The 24,453-nt window shown below is 37.0% G+C and overlaps 1 protein-coding gene and 1 long non-coding RNA gene across 3 annotated transcripts in view; one reads left to right on the top strand and one right to left on the bottom strand.

Moving 5' to 3' along the window:
- kif3ca (kinesin family member 3Ca) overlaps window positions 1-14,426 on the top strand; it is a 45,820-nt gene extending 31,394 nt beyond the window's left edge. The window contains exons 4-9 of one of the 2 annotated variants that reach the window (XR_015518930.1): window positions 1,969-2,087; window positions 2,267-2,383; window positions 5,466-5,574; window positions 6,890-7,056; window positions 10,025-10,656; window positions 11,119-12,194. Coding sequence is in view for 1 of the 2 variants with exons in the window: in XM_087298766.1 (XP_087154892.1) it covers window positions 1,969-2,087; window positions 2,267-2,383; window positions 5,466-5,574; window positions 6,890-7,056; window positions 10,025-10,139 (627 nt within the window). In the remaining variant the exon portion in view is untranslated. Of the gene's footprint in view, window positions 1-1,968; window positions 2,088-2,266; window positions 2,384-5,465; window positions 5,575-6,889; window positions 7,057-10,024 lie in introns of both variants that reach the window. The other variant, XM_087298766.1, reaches the window with a different exon arrangement.
- Window positions 1-24,453, bottom strand: part of LOC147839473 (uncharacterized) — a 503,025-nt gene that overhangs the window by 358,558 nt on the left and 120,014 nt on the right. The gene's annotated exons all lie outside the window — the stretch shown is intronic.

Genomic DNA, 24,453 nt, shown 5'->3' with positions numbered 1-24,453 from the left:
GGAGATAATAGTGATGATGATTATGGTAATGATGGAGATGCTAGTGATGATGATGGTAATGATAGTGATGGTGATGATGGTAATGATGGAGATGATAGTGATGATGATTATGATGATGGCAATGATGGTGATGATAGTGATGATAATGTCAATGATGGTGATGATAGTGATGATGATGGCAATGATGGTGATGATAGTGATGATGATTATGATGATGATAATGATGATGATGATGATAATAGTGATGATGATGATGATGATGATGGTAATGTTGGAGATGCTTGTGATGATAATGGTAATGATGGAGATGATAGTGATGATGAGGATGATGATGATGGTAATGTTGGAGATGCTTGTGATGATAATGGTAATGATGGAGATGATAGTGATGATGAGGATGATGACAACGATGGTGATGATAGTGATGATGATGATGATGGTAATGATGATTATGATGATGGTTATGATTGTGATGATGGTAATGATAGAGATGATGGTGATGATGATGGAAATGATGGTGATGATGATAGTGATGATGGTAATGATGATTATGATGATGGTGATGATGATTGTGATGATGGTAATGATAGAGATGATGGTGATGGTGATAATAGTGATGATGATGGAAATGATGGTGATGATGATTATGATGATGGTGATGATAGTGATGATGATTATGATGATGGTAATGATAGAAATGATGGTGATGATGGTTATTATAATGGCACTGATGGTGATTATAGTGATGATGATTATGATGACGGTGATGATAGAGATGATAATTATGATGATGGTAATGATAAAGATGATAGTGATGATAGTTATGATAATGCCAATGATGGTGATGATAGAGATGATTATTAGATGATGGTAATGATGTTGATGATAGTGATGATGGTTATGATGATACTAATGATAGAGATGATAATGATGCTAATGATGATGGTAATGATGGAGATAATAGTGATTATGATAATGGTAATAGTAATGATGGAGATGCTAGTGATGATTATGATGATGGTAATGATAGTGATGGTGATGATGGTAATGATAGAGGTGATAGTGATGATGGTTATGATAATGACAATGATGGTGATGATAGAGAAGATGATTATGATGATGGTAATGATAGAGATGATTGTGAGGATTATGATGACTGTAATTATAGAGATGATAGTGATGATGGTTATGATAATTGCAATGATGGTGATGAAAGTAATAATAAATAATGATTATGATAATGGTAATGATAGAGATGCTAGTGATGATGATGGTAATGATAGTGATGGTGATGATGGTAATGATAGTGATGATGATAATGATGGAGATGGTAGTGAAGATGATTATGATTATGGTAATGATGGAGATGATAGTGGTGATAATAATATTGGTAATGATAGTGATGATGACTATGATGCCGGTAATGATAGTGATGATGATTATAATGATGGTGATGATAGTGATGATGATGATGATGATGATGATGATGATGGAGGTGATAGGGATTAGAATAATGATGCTGGTGATGATGATGATGAAGGTGATAAAAGTGATAATGATGAAAGACAGGTGATGATGATGACAGTGATGATAATGGTAATGATGGAAATGATAGTGATGATGATTATGATGGTAATAATGATGATGAAAGTTATGAAAATGAAGCAGAGATGATGATTTTGATGGTAATGATGGTGATGACAGTGATGATGATGATAATAATAGTGATGATGATTATGATGGTAACGGTGTGGTGGCGTGATGATGATAATGATGAAGGACAGATGATGGTGGTGGTAATGAAGGTTATGCTAGTGATTAAACATGATAATGGTAAGGAAGGACAGAAGATGCTGCTGATTGGTGAGCTGATGATAACATGTTCTATATGTGTGTGTGTGTGTGTGTGTGTGTGTGTGTGTGTGTGTGTGTGTGTGTGTGTGTGTGTGTGTGTGTGTGTGTGTACAGCTGTATGCGAAGCTCCAGTCTCTGAAGGCTGACATTCAGGATGTGAATGATGAACATGTGAGGAGCCGACAGGACCTCGAGCAAACACAGAATGAACTGACCAGAGAACTCAAATTTAAGTGAGTCATTTTGAAGTGCTGCATATTAAAAAAACATTTATCTATTCGTGCATTATTGTACCAGTGATTATGTCTCCAGCTAGAGGTTTCTGTCTACAGAATACAATGAGAGCAGCTATTAAATCACACAACTGTATAAATGTCCAATGCGTCTAGCTAATGCGTCAGTGTCTGTGCAGATATTTGATTATAGAGAACTTTATACCTCCCGAAGAGAAGAATAAAATCATGAACAGACTGGAGTTCGATGCGGAGGAAGATCAGTGGAAGTTTCAGCCTCTTGTCCCGGCAGAGAAGTGAGTGATGCATCAGATGTTCATATCATGACCCCACCAGCCAAAACACATCAAACTCCTTTCATACTCAAACTGTTTTCCACATTTCAGAATAATCGCAAAGCCATACAGGTGATTAAATCGCATAAACAGAAATGTGGGAATTAGCCAAGGTGCAAATAACGGGGGGGTTTTGATACCGCTAATTAACGTTTGATCCCCCTTGAAGGACGTCAAAATGGGATGTATGGGTGGGTCGGCCCTTTAAATAGTGAGAAGTAGTTTTCCCTGGTCTGTATTTTAAATAATAATATTAATAATTTAAATAATACATTATATAAATACACATTTGACCACCCCATAACGGTTCATACCATTGCAAATGCATTACAGCATAGGGCTGCGTCTGAAACCGCATACTTCCATACTATATAGTACACTAAAATCAGTATGCGAGCTGAGTAGTATGTCCGAATTCATAGAATTCGAAAAAATCAGTAGGCGAGAAGTACCCGGATGACTTACTACTTCCGACGAGATTCTAGAGTGCGCATCCCATGCATGCTTTGCTATCCCATGATGCCCCGCGAGCGAATTCATGAATGGGAGTAAAGCGACGCAATTGACGCAGGTAGGTCATGTGATCATGACAAAATGGCGGATGTAGTACGTCCGATTTCCATTCATACTTTTCACGTTCATACTGTATAGAACGTACTTTTCTAACGGCCGAGTAGTACGTTTACATTCAAATCCAGAACCTACTGAGTAGTAGGCGGTTTCGGACGCAGCCTAGGTCTCAAACTCGATTACTAAAGAGCCGCAGCTCTGCACAGTTTTGCTCAAACTTTAATCAAACACAGCTGATCCAATTAATCAAGGTGTACAAAACTACTAGAGACTATTAAGCAGGTGTGAGTTGGAGGTGGTTCAGAAATTGACTTTGAGACCATTGCATTACAGCAAGGAGTGTACGCAAGAAGCTGTGTGATCTAGAGCAGGGGTCACCAATCTCGTTCCTGGAGGTCCGGTGCCCTGCAGGGTTTAGCTCCAAATTGCCTGAACACAGCTGCCTGGGTGTTTCAAGTATACCTAGTAAGACCTTGATTAGCTTGTTCAGGTGTGTTTGATTAGGGTTAGAGCTAAAATCTGCAGGACACCGGCCCTCCCGGTTCAAGTTTGGTGATCCCTGATCTAGAGCAACAATAGACATCGTTAGCGTTCACAAGACAGTTTTCTTGAAAAATAAAGATGTTTGTATCAACATATAGCCTAAAAATGAACTAAATTAGATGCATGGTTTGTATTTTAATAGACACCAGAAGTTAAATAGTAAAATTATAGGTGTAATTTTTTATGGTCATCTATTTATTGGTGCAGGAATGCAAACTTTTTTGATTGATATCAAAAATAGATGGTCTTTGAGATTTACACATCTGATGAAATAGCCAATTAGAGGTCACTGTAGGTAAGAATACACTTAATAGACCAAAATACGCCTGGCGCAATTAGGCGCAAGACTTGTGTGGTGCGAATTGTTTTTATTTTCAGACCAGTGCAACAGTAATTTTCACGTTTTGCACCATGTTGTTTAAATAGCAAGTCCGTTTGCACCACTGTGTGGACTCATGGGTGTGCTGGTCTAAAAAGGAGGTGTGTTAAGGAGCATTGTTGGTATTTTGAGAAACTGAAGTAGACTGTGCCATTGACCATATGGAGCTTAAGAATAAGTAACTCAGTTTTTTTAAACAAACTTCGTTATTATTGTTCATTTATTGATTTGGTGGAAATTAGAGCTGAATTTAGAAATAGTTTTGAAACAAATCTTTGCGCTTAACAAACATAATTAAAAATGTTGGCTAATAGATGTCTTCAGCAGAGTGAGTTTCCACTGATTACTTACTCTACAAAAGTAAAGGAGTAAAGTGTAAAAGTAAAGTAAAGAGAAAGTAAATAAGTTGAATGGAGAAGGCTCGTTCTTTATCTTCGCGCTGCAGATGATCTGTTTGACTGTTTTCTCTCTAGTGAAGCGTTCAGTTTTACTACTTAACTAGTTTTTCCGTCATGTATAGCAAATGCGAATGTGAGATGAGACACTGATTGGTGTAATGCACATTATGCTCATAACACAGCCATAACTAGACCCACACAGAATATGCATGCACAGAATTCCGCAGATTTTTAGCCCATCATTAATTCTGTTTATTTACTTGAGTAAATATCTGTAAAACTATTTTTATTCAGTTTTAAATTAATTACAGTAATATCACTGAGTAATGTGGAAATGTTCATCTAATTTATGTACAATGCAGTTTGTAAAGTAATACTTTTTGTCTTTTAGTAGATCTATATTATATTAGAGACTTGGTTTGTTTACCAAATAATCTAGTTGGATTTGCATTTTAAACATTAAATAAAAGTTAAAAAGATATTAGTTTTTATTTCACATATTAAGGTTTTAGCTACGATACTCCCAAAATAATTCTGCAGAAATCCGCAGACTTTCACGAAAATTCTCTGCAGAAATAGCAAAAAACGTCCGCAGATTCGTCTGGCCCTACCCATAGCTCATTAAGTTTATAAATAAACACAACCCTGTTAGACCATGCCCTGGGTCGTAGACCGTGTATTTCCATCCTTGAAATAGCAAAAGGGGATTCGGACACACCCTTAATGGTTTTGTGCCATGTGCTTTAGACTTTGCGCCTAGATCATTAAAATAGAGCCTGTTATCTCTTAAAACACTGAAAACTTACGTTTCTGTTTAATAAACTAGATATAACTTAATTAAATATATAAATTTGGTTCAATGAAGCATGTATTACAGAAACCAAATTAGGTAGTTAATTTTAGGTAGCTCACAGAAAAATGCAAAGGTTGTCAGCATTAACACTTCCTCCTCGTTCCAAATCTAGTAAAACTGAAGATGTTTTGAAAAATGTTGGAAAGTGTTAGCCATTGACCTCCATGTTGTTTTGGTTATTTTATGCAATTATCTATTTTAATTAATGTTAACATTAACATTACATATATTAGTAATAATAAGACATCAGAACAGCGGTGATCTGACGTGAGTGATTGAGTGTTTGTTTTCTGTTGACAGTAAATTCACTCAGATGAAGAGAAGACCCGCCTCCGCTGTAGGGTACAAGCGGCCAATCAGCCAGTACGCCAGGGTTGCCATGGCGATGGGGGCTCATTCCAGATACAGGGTACGTATATGGAGAGAGAAAGAGAAAGATGAAAAAAAAGAGAAAGTCAAATAAAGAAAGTCAAATAAAAAGAGTTGATGTGCCGAAGATGGTTGGTTGTGTACACTGCAAAATGAATCTGTTAAAGGGGTCATGACATGGATTTTAGATTTCAGATGAAAAATAATATAAACAAGGAAAAACAATTAGCCTAAATAGGAACTAAACTAAATTAAACTGTGTAAAACATACAGGAATAGGCGGGAATAGTTGGCGGTTCATTCTGTTATGGCGACTCCTGATAAATGAAAGACTTAGCCGAAGGAAAATGAATGAATGAGTACTGTTTTGCTCCTGTTTTGACCCCTGCCTGCTAACCAGCATGTGTTTTATGCAGCGGATGCCTTTCCAGCGGCAACCCAGTGATGGGAAACACCCATACACACTCATTCACACACACTTGTACACTATAACCAGTTTAGTTCATTCAGTTCACCTATAGTGCAGGTGTTTGGACTGTGGGGAAACCAGAGCACCTCCCACACCAACACGTGGAAAACATGCAAACTCCACACAGAAATGCCAACTGACCCAGCCAGGACTCGAACCAGTGACCTTCTTGCTGTGAGGCTAACCACTGTGAGAGTTTGAGAACTGAATGAATTTCCTCATCTGATCACTAGATGGCATCTAAAGTGTATGTGTACGTGTGTGTGTGTGTCAGTGTTAAGATTAGTAAACTGTTTCAGCTGTGGGATGCAAAGCATGATGGGAGGTGTAGTCTGGGTGACGGGCCACTAGTTAGTCTGGTGGGTAGGGAACTGAAACAGGTAGGGACACTTCAAGCATACCTTAGCATAGTTCATTGAGTTAGATTAGACCAGTGTTTCCCAACCCTGTTCCTGGAAGCACACCAACAGTACATATTTTGGATGTCTCCCTTATCTCAACTATCCATTTCAGGTTTCTATGTCTCTTCTAATGTTCTGATGAGTTGATTCAGATTTGTTTGGTTAGTGAGAGGTGGAAAATGTGTAGTGTTGGTGTGCCTTCGGGAACAGGGTTGGGAAACACTAAATTAGACCATTTACATTTCGCTCCAAAAAATCCAAAAAGTTTCCGTAACGTTCTTAATTAAAGCTTGACTATTCTGTAACCGAATCCAGCATGTTACCAGAGGAGGAGTGAAGAACAAGGGTGTGGGGTTTGATGTGTCGCAGACGAAAGTGAAGAGCGGGTGGGGGAAAGTAAAGGCTTATTAATTGTTGAAAAATCAAGACAATTTTGATTTCACATGTCACACCTTTTAAGGACTTTTGTAATTCTGTCTCTGCAGGCGGAGAATATCATGCTCCTGGAACTGGACATGACTCCACCTGTGGTGTTTCAGCTGGAGCTCCAGAAATCAGGATCAGAGGAGGAGCCGTCCAGAGACGTTCTGCTGGACAACAACAGTTACAGAGAGAAATCTGCTGCCGGACGGGTCAGAAAATCACAGTCATGGTCAGTCAGACTTACAAGACACAGCAAAGCACAATAAACGTCAAATTTTAATGATTATATATCAACTAATTATAATAATCTACATTTTTAAACAAATATTTTTAAATATAATTATATATTATCACTGTATACTTTCACATAAATAACAAATCAATAATCAGTAATAAATGCATATGTGCAAAATATGAATATTAGATAAGAGCTGTCCAGACACAAAAAAAGCTGATTAAGGTGTTTTTAATTAAAGCTAAACTATTGTTTGTATTGGCCAATTTAAATGTTATTTTTGATCAAATTAATTCAAATACTATTATAAACTGTTACTGTATATTACTATGTAATTAAATTAAATTTATTAGATTTGTTGAATGTTATTTTTAATGAAATGCATTCAAATTTAATTATACTATTAATATATATATATATAAAATTTTAGTTGAATTTATTTAAATACATTCTGTATAAAATGGATATATAATATATAAATACATTCGTAAATACAATTTAAAAAATAATCAGTGTTCAAGGAAATAGAATACCCAGCGATACATAGGCTTTACAAAATATACATTCAGTAATTATGTTATTAATAACAATATATACACTTATGCATTGAAAAGTAATATAATTTTGAAATGAATTAAATGTAATTTAATGAAATACTGGAATATGTTTTAAAATGATTTGTGTGTATGATAAGATTAAATTAGGATTATGCTGTGATATGGTGCATACGGTAATCTGAGATTAACTCATAATCTCTATGACATAGTGCACATGTAGATAGTTGAATCTCAGCACAGATTTTTGCAGTATTTATGGGCTATTTTTGGACTGCAATACTACTGCATAATTATAAAGGCATTTCCACATCCATAAAATACTATGAAGACCTACAACACAACATTATGCACTTGACATGACCTAGAACTGCAATTTAAATCTGTTGTAAATTAATAATTTTTTAATTTTATTTTTGTCTATCAAAAGTGGACACTTTGTGGGTGCTAATAGCCTAGTGATTAGAGCGTCAACACATTGCACTAAAGTACTCGCGACGACCCGAGTTCGCTTTCCGGCTCAAGGTCCTTTGCCGATCCTTCCCTTCTCTCTGCTCCCCACATTTTCCTGTGTGTAATTTCCACTTTCCTGTCGATTAAAAGGTGAAAACCCAAAAAAAGAGTGGACACTTTGACTCAAAACTCAAAATTGTAATAATAATAAAAAAAGTTAATGATTCAACTACACTCAAAAAACGACATGTTGGTCCCTATCATACACCCAGCACAATAAGGCACAAGACGTGTATGGCGCGATTTGTTGCTATTTTCAGACCAGCGCAACAGTAATTTTCACGTTTTGCACCACGTTGTATAAAAAGCCAATCAGAGGTCACTGTAGGTCAGAATACACTCAATAGGCCCTATCATACACCCAGTGCAGTAAGGTGCAAGACGAGTATGGCGGAATTTGTTGCTAGTTTCAGACCTGCCCAACGGTAATTTCACGTTTTGCGCAACGTTGTATAAATAGCAAATCCATTTGCGCCCCTGTGTGGACTCATAGGTGTGCTGGTCTAAAAAAGAGGTGTGTTAAGGCGCATTGTTGACGCTTTGCTTTTTTGAGGAACTGATATAGACTGTGCCACTGACCAACTAAAAGCTAGTCTAAATTCCAGCGCAGAGTGCGTTAGTTATGCACCCATGCAGGTTCAAAAGCTTACACTTTGCTTAATACACACATGATTTACAGCAACACACCAAAATCTTTACATTTGAAAAAAATTAAAGAATTAAAATGTTACAAAAATGATTATTTTCTACATAAATATAAAAACCACTGCCTCCGTGCCTTCTTTGTGTCGAGTGTTTTTTTTTTCAGTTTATTCATGACAATGTGCATGTGTATAATGATAGTATTATTAGCAGTATTATTTATTAAATGCATATTTATATTAGTTTTCATAAAAACAAGTTTAGGTTTGTCCACCTGTTGGGTTTTGGAGACGCTGCATTACCATATGGGGCATAAGAACAGGATGTGTGTTTGGACATTACTCAGTTCTTTGACCACACTTCATTATTATTGTTCATTTATTCCTTTGCTGGAAATTAGAACTGAATTTAATAGTTTGTGTTTGAAGTAGTTTTGAAACAAAACTAAATCTTTGTGCTTAACAAATGAAATTAAATATGTAGGCTAATGGATGTCTTCAGTGGAATATACAACACCATTTCCTCATCCATTAAAGTAAAGGAGTAAAGTAAAGCTTAAAAGTAAAGACAAAGTATAGAGCAGGGTTCATCAATCTCATTCCTGGAGGTCCGGTGTCCCTGCAGGGTTTAGCTCCAATTTGCCTCAACACACCTGCTTGGGTGTATCAAGTATACCTAGTAAGACCTTGATTAGCTTGTTCAGGTGTGTTTGATTAGGGTTGGAGCTAAAATCTGCAGGACAATGGACCTCAAGGAACAAGTTTGGTGATCCCTGGTATAGAGGCTGAATGGAGGAGGCTCGTTCTTTATCCTCGCACTGCAGATGCTCTGTTTTACTGTTTTCTCGCTAGTGAATTGTTCAGTTTTTCCACTTACAAAGACCATGTAAATGCACCATGGCGTGACGCAACTGACTCTCAAAGGAAATGTGAGATGATACTCTGATTGGTTTAATATATGGTATGCTCAAAACACACCCTTAACTCATTAAGAGAATAAGCACAACCATGTTAGACCATGACCTGGGGTGCAAATCGCATACTTCCATCTTTAAAATAGCAAAAGTGGATTCGGACATGGCCTTAATGCTTTTGTGCCATGCGCTTTACACTTTTTGCCTAGATCATTAAAATAGAGATTGTTATTTTTGTTCACTTTTTTTGTCTACAACATTTGCATGAAAAATCTACTTTATGCAAAAAAAAGTAAATAAACAACACACACTCAAATTAATGTCGTTCTATTATTCGCAGGTGCCAGTCTCAGCAGGTCATGCCCACCTCAAGCTCCGCCCTTTCTCTGGCATCCTCAGGGTCCCTCAGCCTGCCACACCCACAAAACATCCCCATGGCAACAGCCCAGGAATGAAACTCGAAACTACCATAATCCCCCCACCCCCCACCCTTAAAACTTAATCAATCCTAACAGATGACGGAAACAGACCAAAAACCGTCTCCATAAAACAAGACGAAACCTGCTCGCGATCTGAACAGACAGCAAAAGCAGGACTAGACCCATTCCAACTCATCAGGACCAATATTAGTGGAATTATTCTCTCTTGCTCTTTGCTCCTCAGGACAGTGAAGAAGACACTGCCATCGAATAACATCGCCTCATTCGACAACCTGAGGCTTTTTCCATTCGTTTTTGCTGCTTCCAAAAATGGTCAGTGTTTACTTACTGATCGACACACACCTCGAATGATGGAGGCCAAACGGACGGGGTTTGTGTTCATCCGCCCTTAAAGAGCTGAGCAAGAGGGACGCGTCTCTTTCTATCTGCATGTCTTAATGTATGTGTGTGTCTTTGTGATTCTGATCAGGGTTCGGGACGGTCGGCTGGAGGAAAGATCTACAGGGTTCCCACTGGGCTCATGGAGAAACCTGCGGTTGAAGTCTAAATGATTCGCCCTCCTGTGAATTTTTTCAAATATTTCCCAAATGTGTTAAGCAGAGTAAGAAATATCTCACATTATTTCATATAATATTTTTTAATCCGGAGAAAGTCTTATTTGTTTTATTTCGGCTACGATAGAAGCAGTTTATAATTTTTTAAAATATATATTTTAAGGTCAATATTATTAACCCTCTTAAGAAATATTTTTTTTCCAATTGTCTACAGAACAAACCACTGTTATACAATGACTTGCCTAATTTCACAAATTTACCTAGTTAAGCCTTTAAATGTCACTTTAACCCAGGGGTCTCAAACTCAATTCCTGGAGGGTCGCTGCTCTGCATAGTTTACCTCCAACCACCTCCAACTCACACCTGCTTAATAGTCTTTAGTAGTCTTAAACACCTTGATTAGTTGGATCAGCTATTAGGGTTGGAGGAAAACTGTGCAGAACTGCGGCCCTCCAGGAATCGAGTTTGAGACCTGTGCTTTAAGCTGAATACTAGTCAGGGCTCAACAATAAGGACTGCCCAGGGCCAGCGTGACAGAGACTTGGGACAGTAGACCGGATCATTACTGGCCTGATTTGGACAGTGCTGCCTTGTCAATAACATTTAATTTGTCTGTGACTATTTATCAATTGCGTGCATTTTAGGTTTGTGCTTTTAAGTCTTCAAACACAACCGTCTCAGTGATGTCGTAAACACCATATTGCTTTCCGGTTCCTCTTATCTGATTAAGAATTCTATTTTTTTCCATAACCTGGCAACAACCAGTTCAGCAAAGAAATGGCAACATGGCGGCAACATCCAATTCTAAGGCTAAAAGAAAATGTTTCTAACGTCTTGGAAGCAGAAATTTACGTGTGAACAAAGCAACAAAACAAAAAAAAAACACAGTTGCACAGTTTGCCGTCAGTTTGACAAGTCAGCCACTCTTTGTTAAATAATTTCAAACCGCAATAAAATACCTCCACATTTTCCATACTGCTCTTTTTGTTTGCATATCAGTTTTATTTACAATTTTTTTAAGTATTAAAATTCTAGATTGACAGACTTTATTTGTGACACATTATTTAAAATATGTGGCTAAAAAATAGCTATTAACTTCCCTTTCTTTTTTTGGTGGGGCCAGTGAAAATTTTGGCTGGGCAAGTAAAAATCTGAAGCACTGGCCCGATCAGACCGGTAGAAAAAAACCTTAGCGTTGAACCCTGCTAGTATCTTGAAAAATATCTAGTCAAATATTATGTACTGTCATCATGGCCAAGATAAAATGAATAAGTTGTTAGAAATGAGTTATTAAGTCTATTATCTTTAGAAATGTACTGAAAAAAAATGTTCTTTCTGTTTAATAGAAAGGAGAAAAAGAATATACAGGGGGCTGTTAATTCTGACTTCAACTGTATATGGGAATAACTGGGGTTTCTGTGGGATTTCTGAGGTCTGGAAAAGCCATGGAGAGTAGTAGAGGTTGTGGAGATTTTCATTCATGAAGTGTAAATGTAGTGTAGTGTGAAGATACAGATATGAAGGTGGAATTATAAAAAAAAAAGTACTGTAAAGAAATGATTGACTTCATGTGTTCAGGTATGATTATAAAGTGTATGAATATTTATTACCATTCAAAGATTTGGGGTTGGTAAGATTTAATACAAATTCTTTTGAAATGCAACACACACAAAATAACGTTTTCTTAGTGTTTGTATTAATTTTAGGCCAAATATCCAAAAATAAATCTTAAATCACAAAGATTTTAAAGACAGAAAAAATATTGTTTGGTTTTCAGAAATAACTCAAAATCAAGCTTTTTTATTATTTATTATTATTATTTTTTTGTAAATAATGTTCAAATTGGGTAAGTAAATTAATCTTATTTCAAACTAAACATAAAATTATTTTATTCACCCCATTGTTTAAGGAAAAAACTCTATTTATGGAAACAAAACAATATTTTACTTGTCTAGAAAATGCTTCTTGATTTAAGAACTTTTAGATAGTTGGACAAGAAATAAGACAAACTCTCAGTAAATTATTATTATTATTATTTTATTTATTTATTTTTTGCAGTAAAGGCTGCATTTGTGTTAACAAAATTGAGTAAAATTACTAAATATTATTACATTAAATAATTGTTTTTCATTTGTAATTTATATTTAAATGGAATTTAGTTTAATGTAAAGCATTTTAGCATCATTCCCATCAGTCCTTAGTGTCATGTGATCCATCAGAAATCACTCTAATATGATGATTTTCTGCACAGGAAATATTTATGATTTTCAATGGTGAAAGAGTTATGCTTATTTATTAATTTACTTTTTTTAAATACATTTTGTTTGGAAAACGTGATACATTTTATATAATTTGTTATTTAATAAAATGCTCAAAAGAACAGCATTTATTTCTAATAGAAACCAAGTCTTTTTAAAATCTATTTATGCAGAATAAAATCTTATTGACCCTAAACTTTTAAAAATACTAAAATGTTAACACTTAGTAATGTGTAAGTATATATTTACTGGATTGACTATAAAATGTTTGAGTAAATTCTTAATACTTGTTTTATATGAAGGTCTTAAAACATTTCTTTCAAAATTTAAACAGAAATAATGTCATTTAGTGATTTATTGTTGTTGTTTTGTGTCAGAAAATGACATTTGGTCAAAATAACAAATGTTTTCATTATTTGTGTGACCAAATATTGGTTTTGATATAAAGAAAGATATTGCGTTGTCTAAAAATAGCCAGCAGCTAGCTCTCTGCAACTCTTACACGGTCGCCCACTAAAGCTAAGCAGGGCTGTTTCTGGTCAGTACCTGGAAAGGAGACCATATAGGAAAGCTAGGTTGCTGCCGGAAGCGATGTACTGTTAACGAGACCAGCAGGGGGAGCTTAACCTGCAGTTTGTGTTGGTCCTTATGCCCCAGTACAGTGAAGGGGACACTATATTGTCAGTGGGCACCGTCTTTCTGGTGAGCCATTAAACCAAGGTCCTGACTCTTTGCCCACTGGCTTCTGTCCATCATGGCCTTCTAACCATCCCCATATCATAATTTGCTTCATCGCTTTGTCTCTGCAATATGGCTGCCATCGTGTCATCCAGATGGATGCTGGCACTGGTGGATAAGATTCCCCCCAAAAAAATATTTAAAGCTCTTTGAGTGTTCAGAAAAGTGCTATATAAATGTAAGGAATTATTATTATTTTTAAAAATGAATATGAACATTTTTGTTATTTTGACCAATTGTGATTTTATGCAACGACAATACTCTAAATGACAACATTTATAAAATTTAAACATGGAAGAAAGTTTTGCTCAAACAGATAAATCAAGAGAAACTGAGACGTAAATATACATATTCCAATGGGTACTATATCAATGATGTATGTAATTAATGAGGATTAAAAGATGTGGGAACCCTGTCTCTAGAACGGTGTGAATAGAGAGCGCAGAGCATGTATTATATGAGCTAGGCTTTGCTTAGACCTTTAAACCACTGCACTACCTTAAAGCAAAGAGACGGCATTGACCTCCAGGACATAAACACTCGACACAAGCCTTGCATATTGATTCGCTGAGGGCAGCAGTCAGTCGTGTTCTCCAGCCGGACGGCCCTCTGCTGTAATTATGAACATATGTAGAGTTTTGTTCCGTGCAGGGGATCTGCGTGTTCACGTGTGTGTCGGATCTGTGTGTTATTGGATCATGGAGCTGCTCGCACTGGATGGAGAAATAAAGGAGCAGTTCTCTGGCAAAAGATGAATGTGTTTGCGGAAGTTTCTTTAGTAAAAGCTTGCAAAATACACTCAAAAATGAAGTCTACTGATGTTCAAGCTACTTATTTAAAAATAAGCTGAAACACCACAATATTTGCATTTTTTGGGAGATAACCTTTTTTCTATTTGTTTTATGCTAAATCTACTTCAATTTGTTAAGTTAACTTAATTCCTTACGACCAAAAGACTTGCGCTATAGGTAAATTGGATTAACTAAATTGGCTGTAGTGTATGTGTGAATGTGTGTGTGTGTGTGTGTGTGTGTGTGTGTGTATATGAGTTTCCCAGGACTGGCTTGCAGCTAGAAGGGTATCCGCTGGGTAAAACATATGCTGGAAGAGTTGGAGGTTCATTCCGCTGTGGCGACTTCTGGGGTCTGTTCTTTGTACCTCGCTTAAATGATCTAAGACAGGGGTGGACAATCCTGTTCGTGGAGAGCCACCTTCCTGCAGATTTCAGTTGCTACCCATATCAAACACACCTGAACCAATTAATTAGGACCTGAACACCACTTGATAATTAGAGGCAGGTGTGTTAGAGCAGGGGTTCCCAAACTTTTCAGCCCGCGACCCCCAAAATAACAATGCCAGTGACTCGCGACCCCCAATATCCTCTGAGATGGTTATAAATACAAAAACCTTGCATGCAATGACGCAGACACACCAATTAAATTTGTGTCAGTGCTTTAAATGTGCCAGAAAGTATAACCTGATGTTATAAAATCAAAATGCATCTGACGCTATTGCTGCCTTTAATATAATGTAATTACCCCAGGGGTCGCAATCCAATAGAACTAGTAACTATAAGCTACTATAGTAACTATATAGTATATAGTAACTATAAACGACTATTTTTATTTTCAGTATAGTTATATATAAAAAATGTTAATTCTTATGGTTTAATACAAATAATTAGATTTTTGGAAATCACCAGGCGACCCCCCTTCATTTCTCCGCGACCCCTCGGGGGGTCCCGACCCCCACTTTGAGAACCACTGTGTTAGAGGAGTAATTTTTTTTTACTTTGTGTGGTAAGTTTTAGTAACTACACTCTCTAAATCATTCTGCATAAATCTGCAGCTATAGCACATGTCTTTGGACTGTGGGGCAAACAAAAGATTTCAGAGGAAACTCACATGTCACGCCAACAAGGGGAGAACATGCAAACTCCACACAAAAATGTCAACTGGCCCAGCTAGGACTGGTACCAGCGACCTTCTTGCTGTTAGGCAGCTATCCACTGTGCCACCGAATCACTCCTCCAAGGTCTCACAAGTAATTAGTTTTTTGTAATTTAATGCAAATAATAATACATAAATGCTCATATGTTGTTGTTTTTAAGTTAAAATATTAAAACCTATCAATGATTTAAGATGCTGATGATGAGATCATGGTTTGTTGAAATTAAATCATGTAAGAAAATAAACTTGTTTCCAGTTAAGTTACATTTAAGAAGAAGAGAACAGACTGACCGCAAACTTCTGGAGTAGCCTGTAAAGTGATTTTGGCCGATTGGGTGACTGAGGGCACAGGTAAGACAATCTCTCTCCGCCGGTTTACAGTAGAGCGACTGATGCAGTTTATCTCCAGCTTCTCTGAATAATTAACGCTCGAGCCCACGCGGCGCCTTCCGTTACCGTTAACCGGGGAGGTCGCGTGTGGTTTGCCGGTGTCGTGTTCTGTTTAACCTACATGCGGGTCATTTACTTTCATCAGTGTCACTTCACCGACTAAAGAACCGCTCACTAAACACTTCTGCGGGTCAGTTTCATGGTGACTGACGGGTTTGTTTAGACAGGAGCTAATAGACTTAACCGACTCAAACCGGAAGTGGTCAATTTCAAATTCCGTTGATATAAGTTCGTTTACCAGAAGATTTTATTAATAAATGAGGACAAAAGAAGCCCTTCAAACCAACAGAGCAGCAATTATGTATATGGAGAGCAGTTGTTTCACTCATTAAGAAGCATATTGAGATAAAAATAATAATAAAACTTGGCATGGTGACAGAGAGAAGGAAAATCCAACAGGATCTATAGGAATTGGCCAGAAATCCATCGCTGTTTCCATGACAACCTCTTTTTTGGTCAGTGGACATTTCCCTCATGCACCAATACTCTTAAACACACACACACAGACATAGTGAGAGAGATGTCCCAAAACCTCTATTTCTTTAAAATAACATCCTAAACATAATAACGCCTGTATTGACACATTTTAAAAAAATTTAGTAAAGAAAATCAGGACAATTTGAGAAAAAAGCACACCTATAGCATGCCTAAAGCAAAATGCTTCATGGGTTTATCAAATTATTTGCAGTCATGACACCAACATTTATGGTCCAGTTCTGGGTTATTAACTTGGCTGGGACTTGGCCCAGATATGGTTCATGTTTGGCCCTTGTCTGGAAGCCAGACTAATGTACTGTAATTCACCGCAGCATGTAGGCCAAGCAAAAGCAGATTATGTGGGCCAGATCTGGGCCAGAGAAACTTTGCGATATGGCCATATGTCAAACTGCAGGTTAACATTGTAGCTATCCTGTCCATACTCGGGTAGCAAATCATTCTGGCCCAGATGGCATTTATTCAGCACTGGTATACAGCATGTGAGCCAAACATGGCCCGGGTTTGGCAGAGATGGCACCATCTTCAAGGCGGCACACAAGACTTGGGCCAAATATCAAATGTAGTATTTGGACTAGATGTTAAAAATTTAAACGTGGGCCACGTAAGTTTGGTGTATCATGACCCACTTTTAAAATATATTTAAATAATTTTTGAGTAAAGGAAAAAATTCTACCAATCAGGTCGCTTCCAGAAAAAGCATGCCCATAGCACACCTAAAATCATTGCAGTCGTGGCACACCAACATATCTGGCCCAGTTCAGGCACAGTTATGGGTTGTTAACTCGGCTGAGACTTGGCCCACATATGGTCCATGTTTGGCCCTTGTATGGAAGCCAGACTTGGTCCAGTCATGTACCGAAATTCACTGCGGCATGTTAAAATTGTAGCTAACCAGTCTTTACCCAGGTAGCAAATTTTATTTAGCACTGGCATACAGCATGTGGGCCAAACATGGCCTGGGTTTGGCAGAGCTGGAGCCTCTCTAAGACGGCACACAAGACTTGGGCCAGATGTCAAATGTAGTATTTGGCCCAGATGTTAAAAATGTAAATGTGGGCCAGGTAAGTTTGGCCTGTCTTGACCCACATTTTACCTATTTTTGAGCTAAAAAAAAAAGATTCCACCAATCAGATCACTTCGAGAAAAAGCATGCCCATAGTGTGCCTAAAGCCCAATGCTTCATGGGTTTATCAAATTATTTGCAGTTGTGACACCAACATTTCTGGCCCAGTTCTGGGTTGTTAACTTGGCTGAGACTTGACCCAAATATGGTCCATGTTTGGCCCTTGTCTAGAAGCCAGACTTGGTCTAGTCATGTACCGTAATTCACTGCGGCATGATGGCCAAGAGCTGGGCAAAAAAATTTTGCTATGTGGGTACACACCTCATCTTAAATTTCAGATTTTGACTGTAGTATTATAACGTGCATCTTTTGTAAAGCTGCTTTGGAACAATACTTTCTGTGGAAAAGCGCTATACAAATAAACTTAAATTTCCAAAGTACAAACGTACCCACATAGCAAAATTTCTTTGGCCCAACTCTGGCCCTCACAATCAGCATTTGCTTGGCCCACATGTAGCAGTGAATTACGGTACATGATTGGACCAAGTCTGGCTTCCATATAAGAGCCAAACATGGACTATAGCCCCTTTCACACATACAGACCTTTCCGGAAAATTACCAGCAATTTTCCGGAAAGGTTGTATGTGTGAACAGGTCCTTTTTGAAAATACCGGTAAATTCGTTCTGGCTATTTTCCGGAAAGAGAAGTTGTAACATTACCAGCAATTTGCCGGAATGCTGCGCTGTGTGAATGCAGAAGGAAGATTGCCGTAATAAGCGCGTGCACGTGTAGAACGGGCTGACGTGAGACGTCTGCTTTAGCCAATCACAACAGTGAGACGCATTTACGTCTGCGCGGTTTATGAGAATAAAAGCCTTTGAATATTTTTCCAGACACATTTAGCTGCTAGAAGTTAGTCAGATCACGTTTATATGTTCTTCTTAATACCAACTGTGTAAATAATCATCGATGAGATGCTTATGATAAGCCGTTGTTTGTTTACCTTCAAGCTTTGCGTGTGCCTGTGAAACAGCCTGTGAGCGCCAGCACACACACATATCATGAACATCTCGACATGCGAAAGTGATCCTGCGAAAGTTGTTCACAATATTGATCATCCACAGAGTTTGTAATTTAGTTAAATGTTTACAAATACAAGCGGAGCCGTTTAAAGCTCATTTGTGGTGAATGATGTCAGAATTTACCGGTATTTTGAAATGGATGTGTGAATGCTCTTTTCCGGAAAATTTCCGTAACGTCCTCGCCTGTGTGAACAGCGCTTTTTTGAATATACCGGTAAAGACGTACTGGAAATTTTCCGGATATTTACCGGTATCACTGTGTGAAAGGCATTTATAGCCCCTTTCACACATACAGACCTTTCCGGAAAATTACCGGCAATTTTCCGAAAAGGTTGTATGTGTGAACAGGTCCTTTTTGAAAATACCGGTAAATTCGTTCTGGCTATTTTCCGGAAAGAGAAGTTGTAACATTACCAGCAATTTGCCGGAATGCTGCGCTGTGTGAATGCAGAAGGAAGATTGCCGTAATAAGCGCGTGCACGTGTAGAACGGGCTGACGTGAGACGTCTGCTTTAGCCAATCACAACAGTCAGACGCATTTACGTCCGCGCGGTTTGTGAGAATAAAAGCCTTTGAATATTTTTCCAGACACATTTAGCTGCTAGAAGTTAGTCAGATCACGTTTATATGTTCTTCTTAATACCAACTGTGTAAATAATCATCGATGAGATGCTTATGATAAGCCGTTGTTTGTTTACCTTCAAGCTTTGCGTGTGCCTGTGAAACAGCCTGTGAGCGCCAGCACACACACATATCATGAACATCTCGACATGCGAAAGTGATCCTGCGAAAGTTTTTCACAATATTGTTCATCCACAGAGTTTGTAATTTAGTCAAATGTTTACATTTAAAGCTCATTTGTGGTGAATGATGTCAGAATTTACCGGTATTTTGGAATGGATGTGGAACAGCGCTTTTTTGAATATACCGGTAAAGTCGTTCCGGAACTTTTCCAGATATTTCCCGGTATCACTGTGTGAAAGGGGCTATTATCTGGGCCATGTCTCAGCTAGGTTAATTACCCATAACTCGACCTGAACTGGGTCAGCTATGGCCCATGTTTGGCCATTGTCTGGAAGCTATATTTGGTGTGTCACGTCTGCATTAAAATTGATAAACCCATGAAGCATTGCACTTTAGGCGTGTTACTAATGGTAATGGCTAAAATGGTTAATAATAATAATTTAATTTGTAAAATAATAATTTGGTTAGTGAAATATATGTATGTATGTTAAATTCAGCATCAAAATATTTCTTAAATCAAAAAATAATTTAAATGTATTTTAAATGTGGGTCAAGTTAGGCCAAACTTACGTGGCCCACATAGAAATTTTTAACATCTGGGCCAAATACTGCATTTGACATTTGGCCGATGTCTTGCTTGTGTAACGTAGCCTGGCTAGTGAAATGCTGTGCAAGTAAACCTCACTCCTCTGACCTCTAAAGGTGCTCTAGCAACAGATACTACAGGACTTGGTCATTAGCTTTCTTGTTAGAGCAGCCGACTCCCATGCGAAAGGTCGCCAGTTCGATCCCAGTTCGGAGCGGATTGGGTGGTGTAGGACCGGCGGGGTTACACGTGCTGCCTTAAAGGCAGTAAAACCTGGGCCATATTTGGCCCACGTGATGTATGCCAGAGACGGATGAATGCCTGCTGTGCCAGCTTGATGCCAAATCTGGGCCAGAATTCTTTGCTACCTGGATAGCTATAGAAAACAAAAACAAAATCAAACGCAACACCAACTCAAAATCAACAGATTTTTTTTGACCAAAGGTAATAGGCTTACAATTTAAGACAACATCTGTTAGCCTAATGAATTCATCTACATTATTGTTATGTTAGAGAAAGTGATAGAGAGATTGAAATATGACAGCCTTTATAAACAATTCATTTAAAAACATCGTCATATTAATTTACATACAAACAAGAATAGCGCTGTCGCTTCACAGCAAAAAGGTTGCTGGATCGAGCTTCAGCTGGGTCAGTTGGCATTTTTGTGTGGAGTTTGCATGTTCTCCCTGTGTTCGCGTGGGTTTCCTAAGGTGCTCCAGTTTCCCCCAGAAGTCCAAAGACATGTAGGTGAATTGGATAATAGGTGCAATAGGTGAAATTGAGTAAGCTAAATTGTCCATAGTGAAGGAGAGTATAATGTGTTTCTCAGTGATGGGTTGCAGCTGGAAAGGCATCCGCAGGGTAAAACATATGCTGGATAAGTTGGCGGTTCATTCCGCTGTGGCGACCCGTGATTAATAAAGGGACTAAGCCAAAAAGAAAATGAATAAATGAACAGTTGAAGTTCTTCTTAAACTAGGAAACACATCGGATTATCACAACACACCACTCAATTTAAATGTAAAAATATATATATTTGTATTTAACATTTTCTTGAACACTGATGCAATTTCTTTATATAGAAAGAGACTACTGATGTCTGTGCATTCTATAATAAAGATTTTAAAAGTAAAACAACATCGTTTAAACATTTATTTGTGTTCTAGAAACACATAGTACAACTTTAATAATTGTCTGACAATTGTGACAGAATATGCTTTTTGTAGACAAATTTATTTATTTTTACATTTAAATTAAGTGGTGTGTTAATTATCTGTGTTAATGCACCTTGCTCTGTTAATGTGATAATCCGCCGTGTTTCCTAGTTGAAGAAGAACTGTAATATGCATGTTTTTAATTAATATTTTACATCTTATATTTATTTTTGTTTGTAAATAAATTGATATGACAATGTTTTTAAATTAATTGTTAATAAAGGCTGTCAAATTTCAGTGCTCTCTCTCACTTTCTCTACCAAGTCTACCAGTAATGCAGATGAATTCCTTTACCGAAAATCACTGCGCCGACAGCGTCCTCTGCTGGATAGAACTACACTCAGTTGTTCATTTCCAGATTATCGCCATGTTTTGAGTTGTGAATACAGATTTAATATCTAGCAGAGAAATATCCAAATATTTTGTATTCGAAAGAAATGCGTTTCCTGAAAATTAGATTCAACAATCCACACAAAAACAAGTCGCATTTGTTTAGAGATTTTGTCCCGCTTCTGGACGCTGGAGGGCAGCGCGACAACATTTAAACAGACACGACTGACCTTCACTGAACTCTGCACATCCACACAGCTGAAATAAATCTGTTTATGTATTTATTAATAAACAAGCTGATGCTGGTTTGTTGATCTAGTTTAGTTAACCCTGTAAGACCTAAGATATCCAAAAAATTGGCAGACAATATTCATTTTCTGGAACTGAGATGTTTGTTCAACCATCTATCCAGCAAGATCAAATTTATTCATATATCATGATTTTTTTTCCCTTACATTTGATACATTAGGCATTTGTGCAACTTTTTGCTCTCAACAATGTTATTTTGATAACAAAAAATATATATAAGATTTAATACATAATAAAACAAAAAATAGAGAACATTTTAGGCAGTTTTTTTTGTCTTTATTTTTACCTGTTACCTGATATACCTGTTGTAGATCAAATTGTTTATTTTACAAAGTATTTATTGATGCTATATTGGTCTTGGAAACTCGTGTATCAGTCATGATATGTGCAGCTTTTTAGGGTTAATATGGCATTTCAGTGTGACTGATGCAAAGTTGGATTAACTGGTCATCAAAGTGGTTTATTATCCGGTTTATCAAATATGCATAAAATCAGACCAGAATAATGATACTAGAGTTTTAGTTTTAGAGTTTTCTTTTTATTTCTTCTGTTTTTATTTAATCTTACACAAGAAATGAAGAAAATAACATTCCTTAAACACGTCAGTCAACAATACAAAAAGTTTTTCATTTAAATTAATTTATTACATGATTTTATGAAAACATCATTAAAAATATGATCAATACTATTATTATTATTATTAATATTATTCATGTTTTATTTATTATTATCACTATTTATAAATAAATACAAATAAATATGTTTAAACAATATAATATAAACTATTATTTTTAATAATAATACATAATTGATTTAATTTTTATCTTAAAATATTTTTAAAATAATGTTTAGTTATGAAAATTTAATAAAGTTATGTTATTTGTAATATGCTGTTAAAATATGAATACTTTATATTTTTACTAAATATTTTTAAATTATTTATTATTAGTAAAATGTATTTATTTGGAATAATAATAATAATAATTAAATATAAAATTATATTTTATAAATTAATATTTTTTATATTTATACATAATAAACAATTAAAAACATTATAAATACTACTATTACTACTACTATACTAATAATAATAATAATAATTATTATTATTAATGGCGACGTAGTGGCACAGTAGGTACTGCTGTCATCTCACAGCAAAAAGGTTGCTGGTTCGAGCCTTGGCTGTTTCAGTTGGCGTTTCTGTGTGGAGTTTGCATGTTCTCTCCGCTTTCGTGTGGGTTTCCTCCGGGTGCTCTGGTTTCCCCCACAGTCCAATTACATGTGGTATAGGTGAATTGGGTAGGCTAAATTGTCCGTAGTGTATGAGTGTGCATGAATGTTTCCCAGAGATGGGTCGCAGCTGAAAGTGCATAACTCCACACAGAAACACCAACTGGCCCTGTGGCAACAGTGCTACCCACTAAGCCACAGTGCCACCCTATAATTATTAATATTATTAATAATATTAATAATAACCAATATGTTTTGTTCTAGACTTAGCTTTTAAGCATTACTTCTGTATTTCTTTTTTATAAACATGAGAAAACTAATTAGGCTATAGAAAGCTAGAAATGTTCACTGCATGGCTAACAAAAACAAAACATGTCTTTTGCTGTTCAAGTTAAGTGGCGGAAATCAAATGAAGGCCTACAGAGCATACAATCAGTACATTACGAGCTAACTAACTGCTGTTGCCTGTGATAATCCATCATTACAATTAATCCTAACCATAATCAAGACAAACCTTTGTTTATTTGTTTGCAGTCATACTGTATTTACACAGAAGTAGGTTCTTCTCCAACTAGAGAACATGCTTCCATTTACAGCCACAAGCACTTTCTGCACGAGCGTCTGCAGATTTCCTTCAGTGTCAGTGTTTTTATTGTGCCAGACCCTCTGAAATCAGCCGTTTATGGGCAGCGCTGTGGTTAATGTTCAACTCGTCTGTGTGCTGTGAGAGACCGACAGGGAAACTGTGTTTATCTCCGTCCACATGATCACATTCTCCGCAGGTTTCGCACTCCCAGAGTTCCTGCCCTTCTAAGATGACACCGACACAGAAATAAACCAGCCACGTATCAGCTGTAACTCATCTGGGCACACTACACACAAACTCGAAAAAATATCCCTCAAATAATGACAGATCTTCCGTCTTTTTAAAGCAGATCTATTATGCCCGTTTTTAAGATTTTAAATAAATGCATCTCTACTGTCTCCAGAATGTTTTATCTAAAAAAACACACATATTATAGCTTGTATATTTGCCTCTGTTTACGTTCAAATATAGAAATATATGATATATGGTAAGGTGCCACGGTGGCTAAGTGGTTAGCGCTGTCGCCTCACAGCAAGAAGGTAGCTGCGAGTCCCGACTGAGCCAGTTGGCATTCTGTGTGGTTTGCATGTTCTCCCCATGTTCGTGTAGGTTTCCTCCAGGTTTCCTCCGAACACATGCGCTGTAGGTGAATTGAATAAGCTAAATTGGTCGTAGTGTATGAGTGCATGTGTGAATGTGTGTGTATGGGTGTTTCCCACTTCTGGGTTGCAGCT

This window comes from Danio rerio, chromosome 20, assembly GCF_052040795.2.
Source record: "Danio rerio strain M-AB ecotype USA chromosome 20, GRCz13ab, whole genome shotgun sequence".
Lineage (NCBI taxonomy): Eukaryota > Metazoa > Chordata > Actinopteri > Cypriniformes > Danionidae > Danio > Danio rerio.
This window is presented reverse-complemented; position numbering and strand designations above follow the sequence as displayed.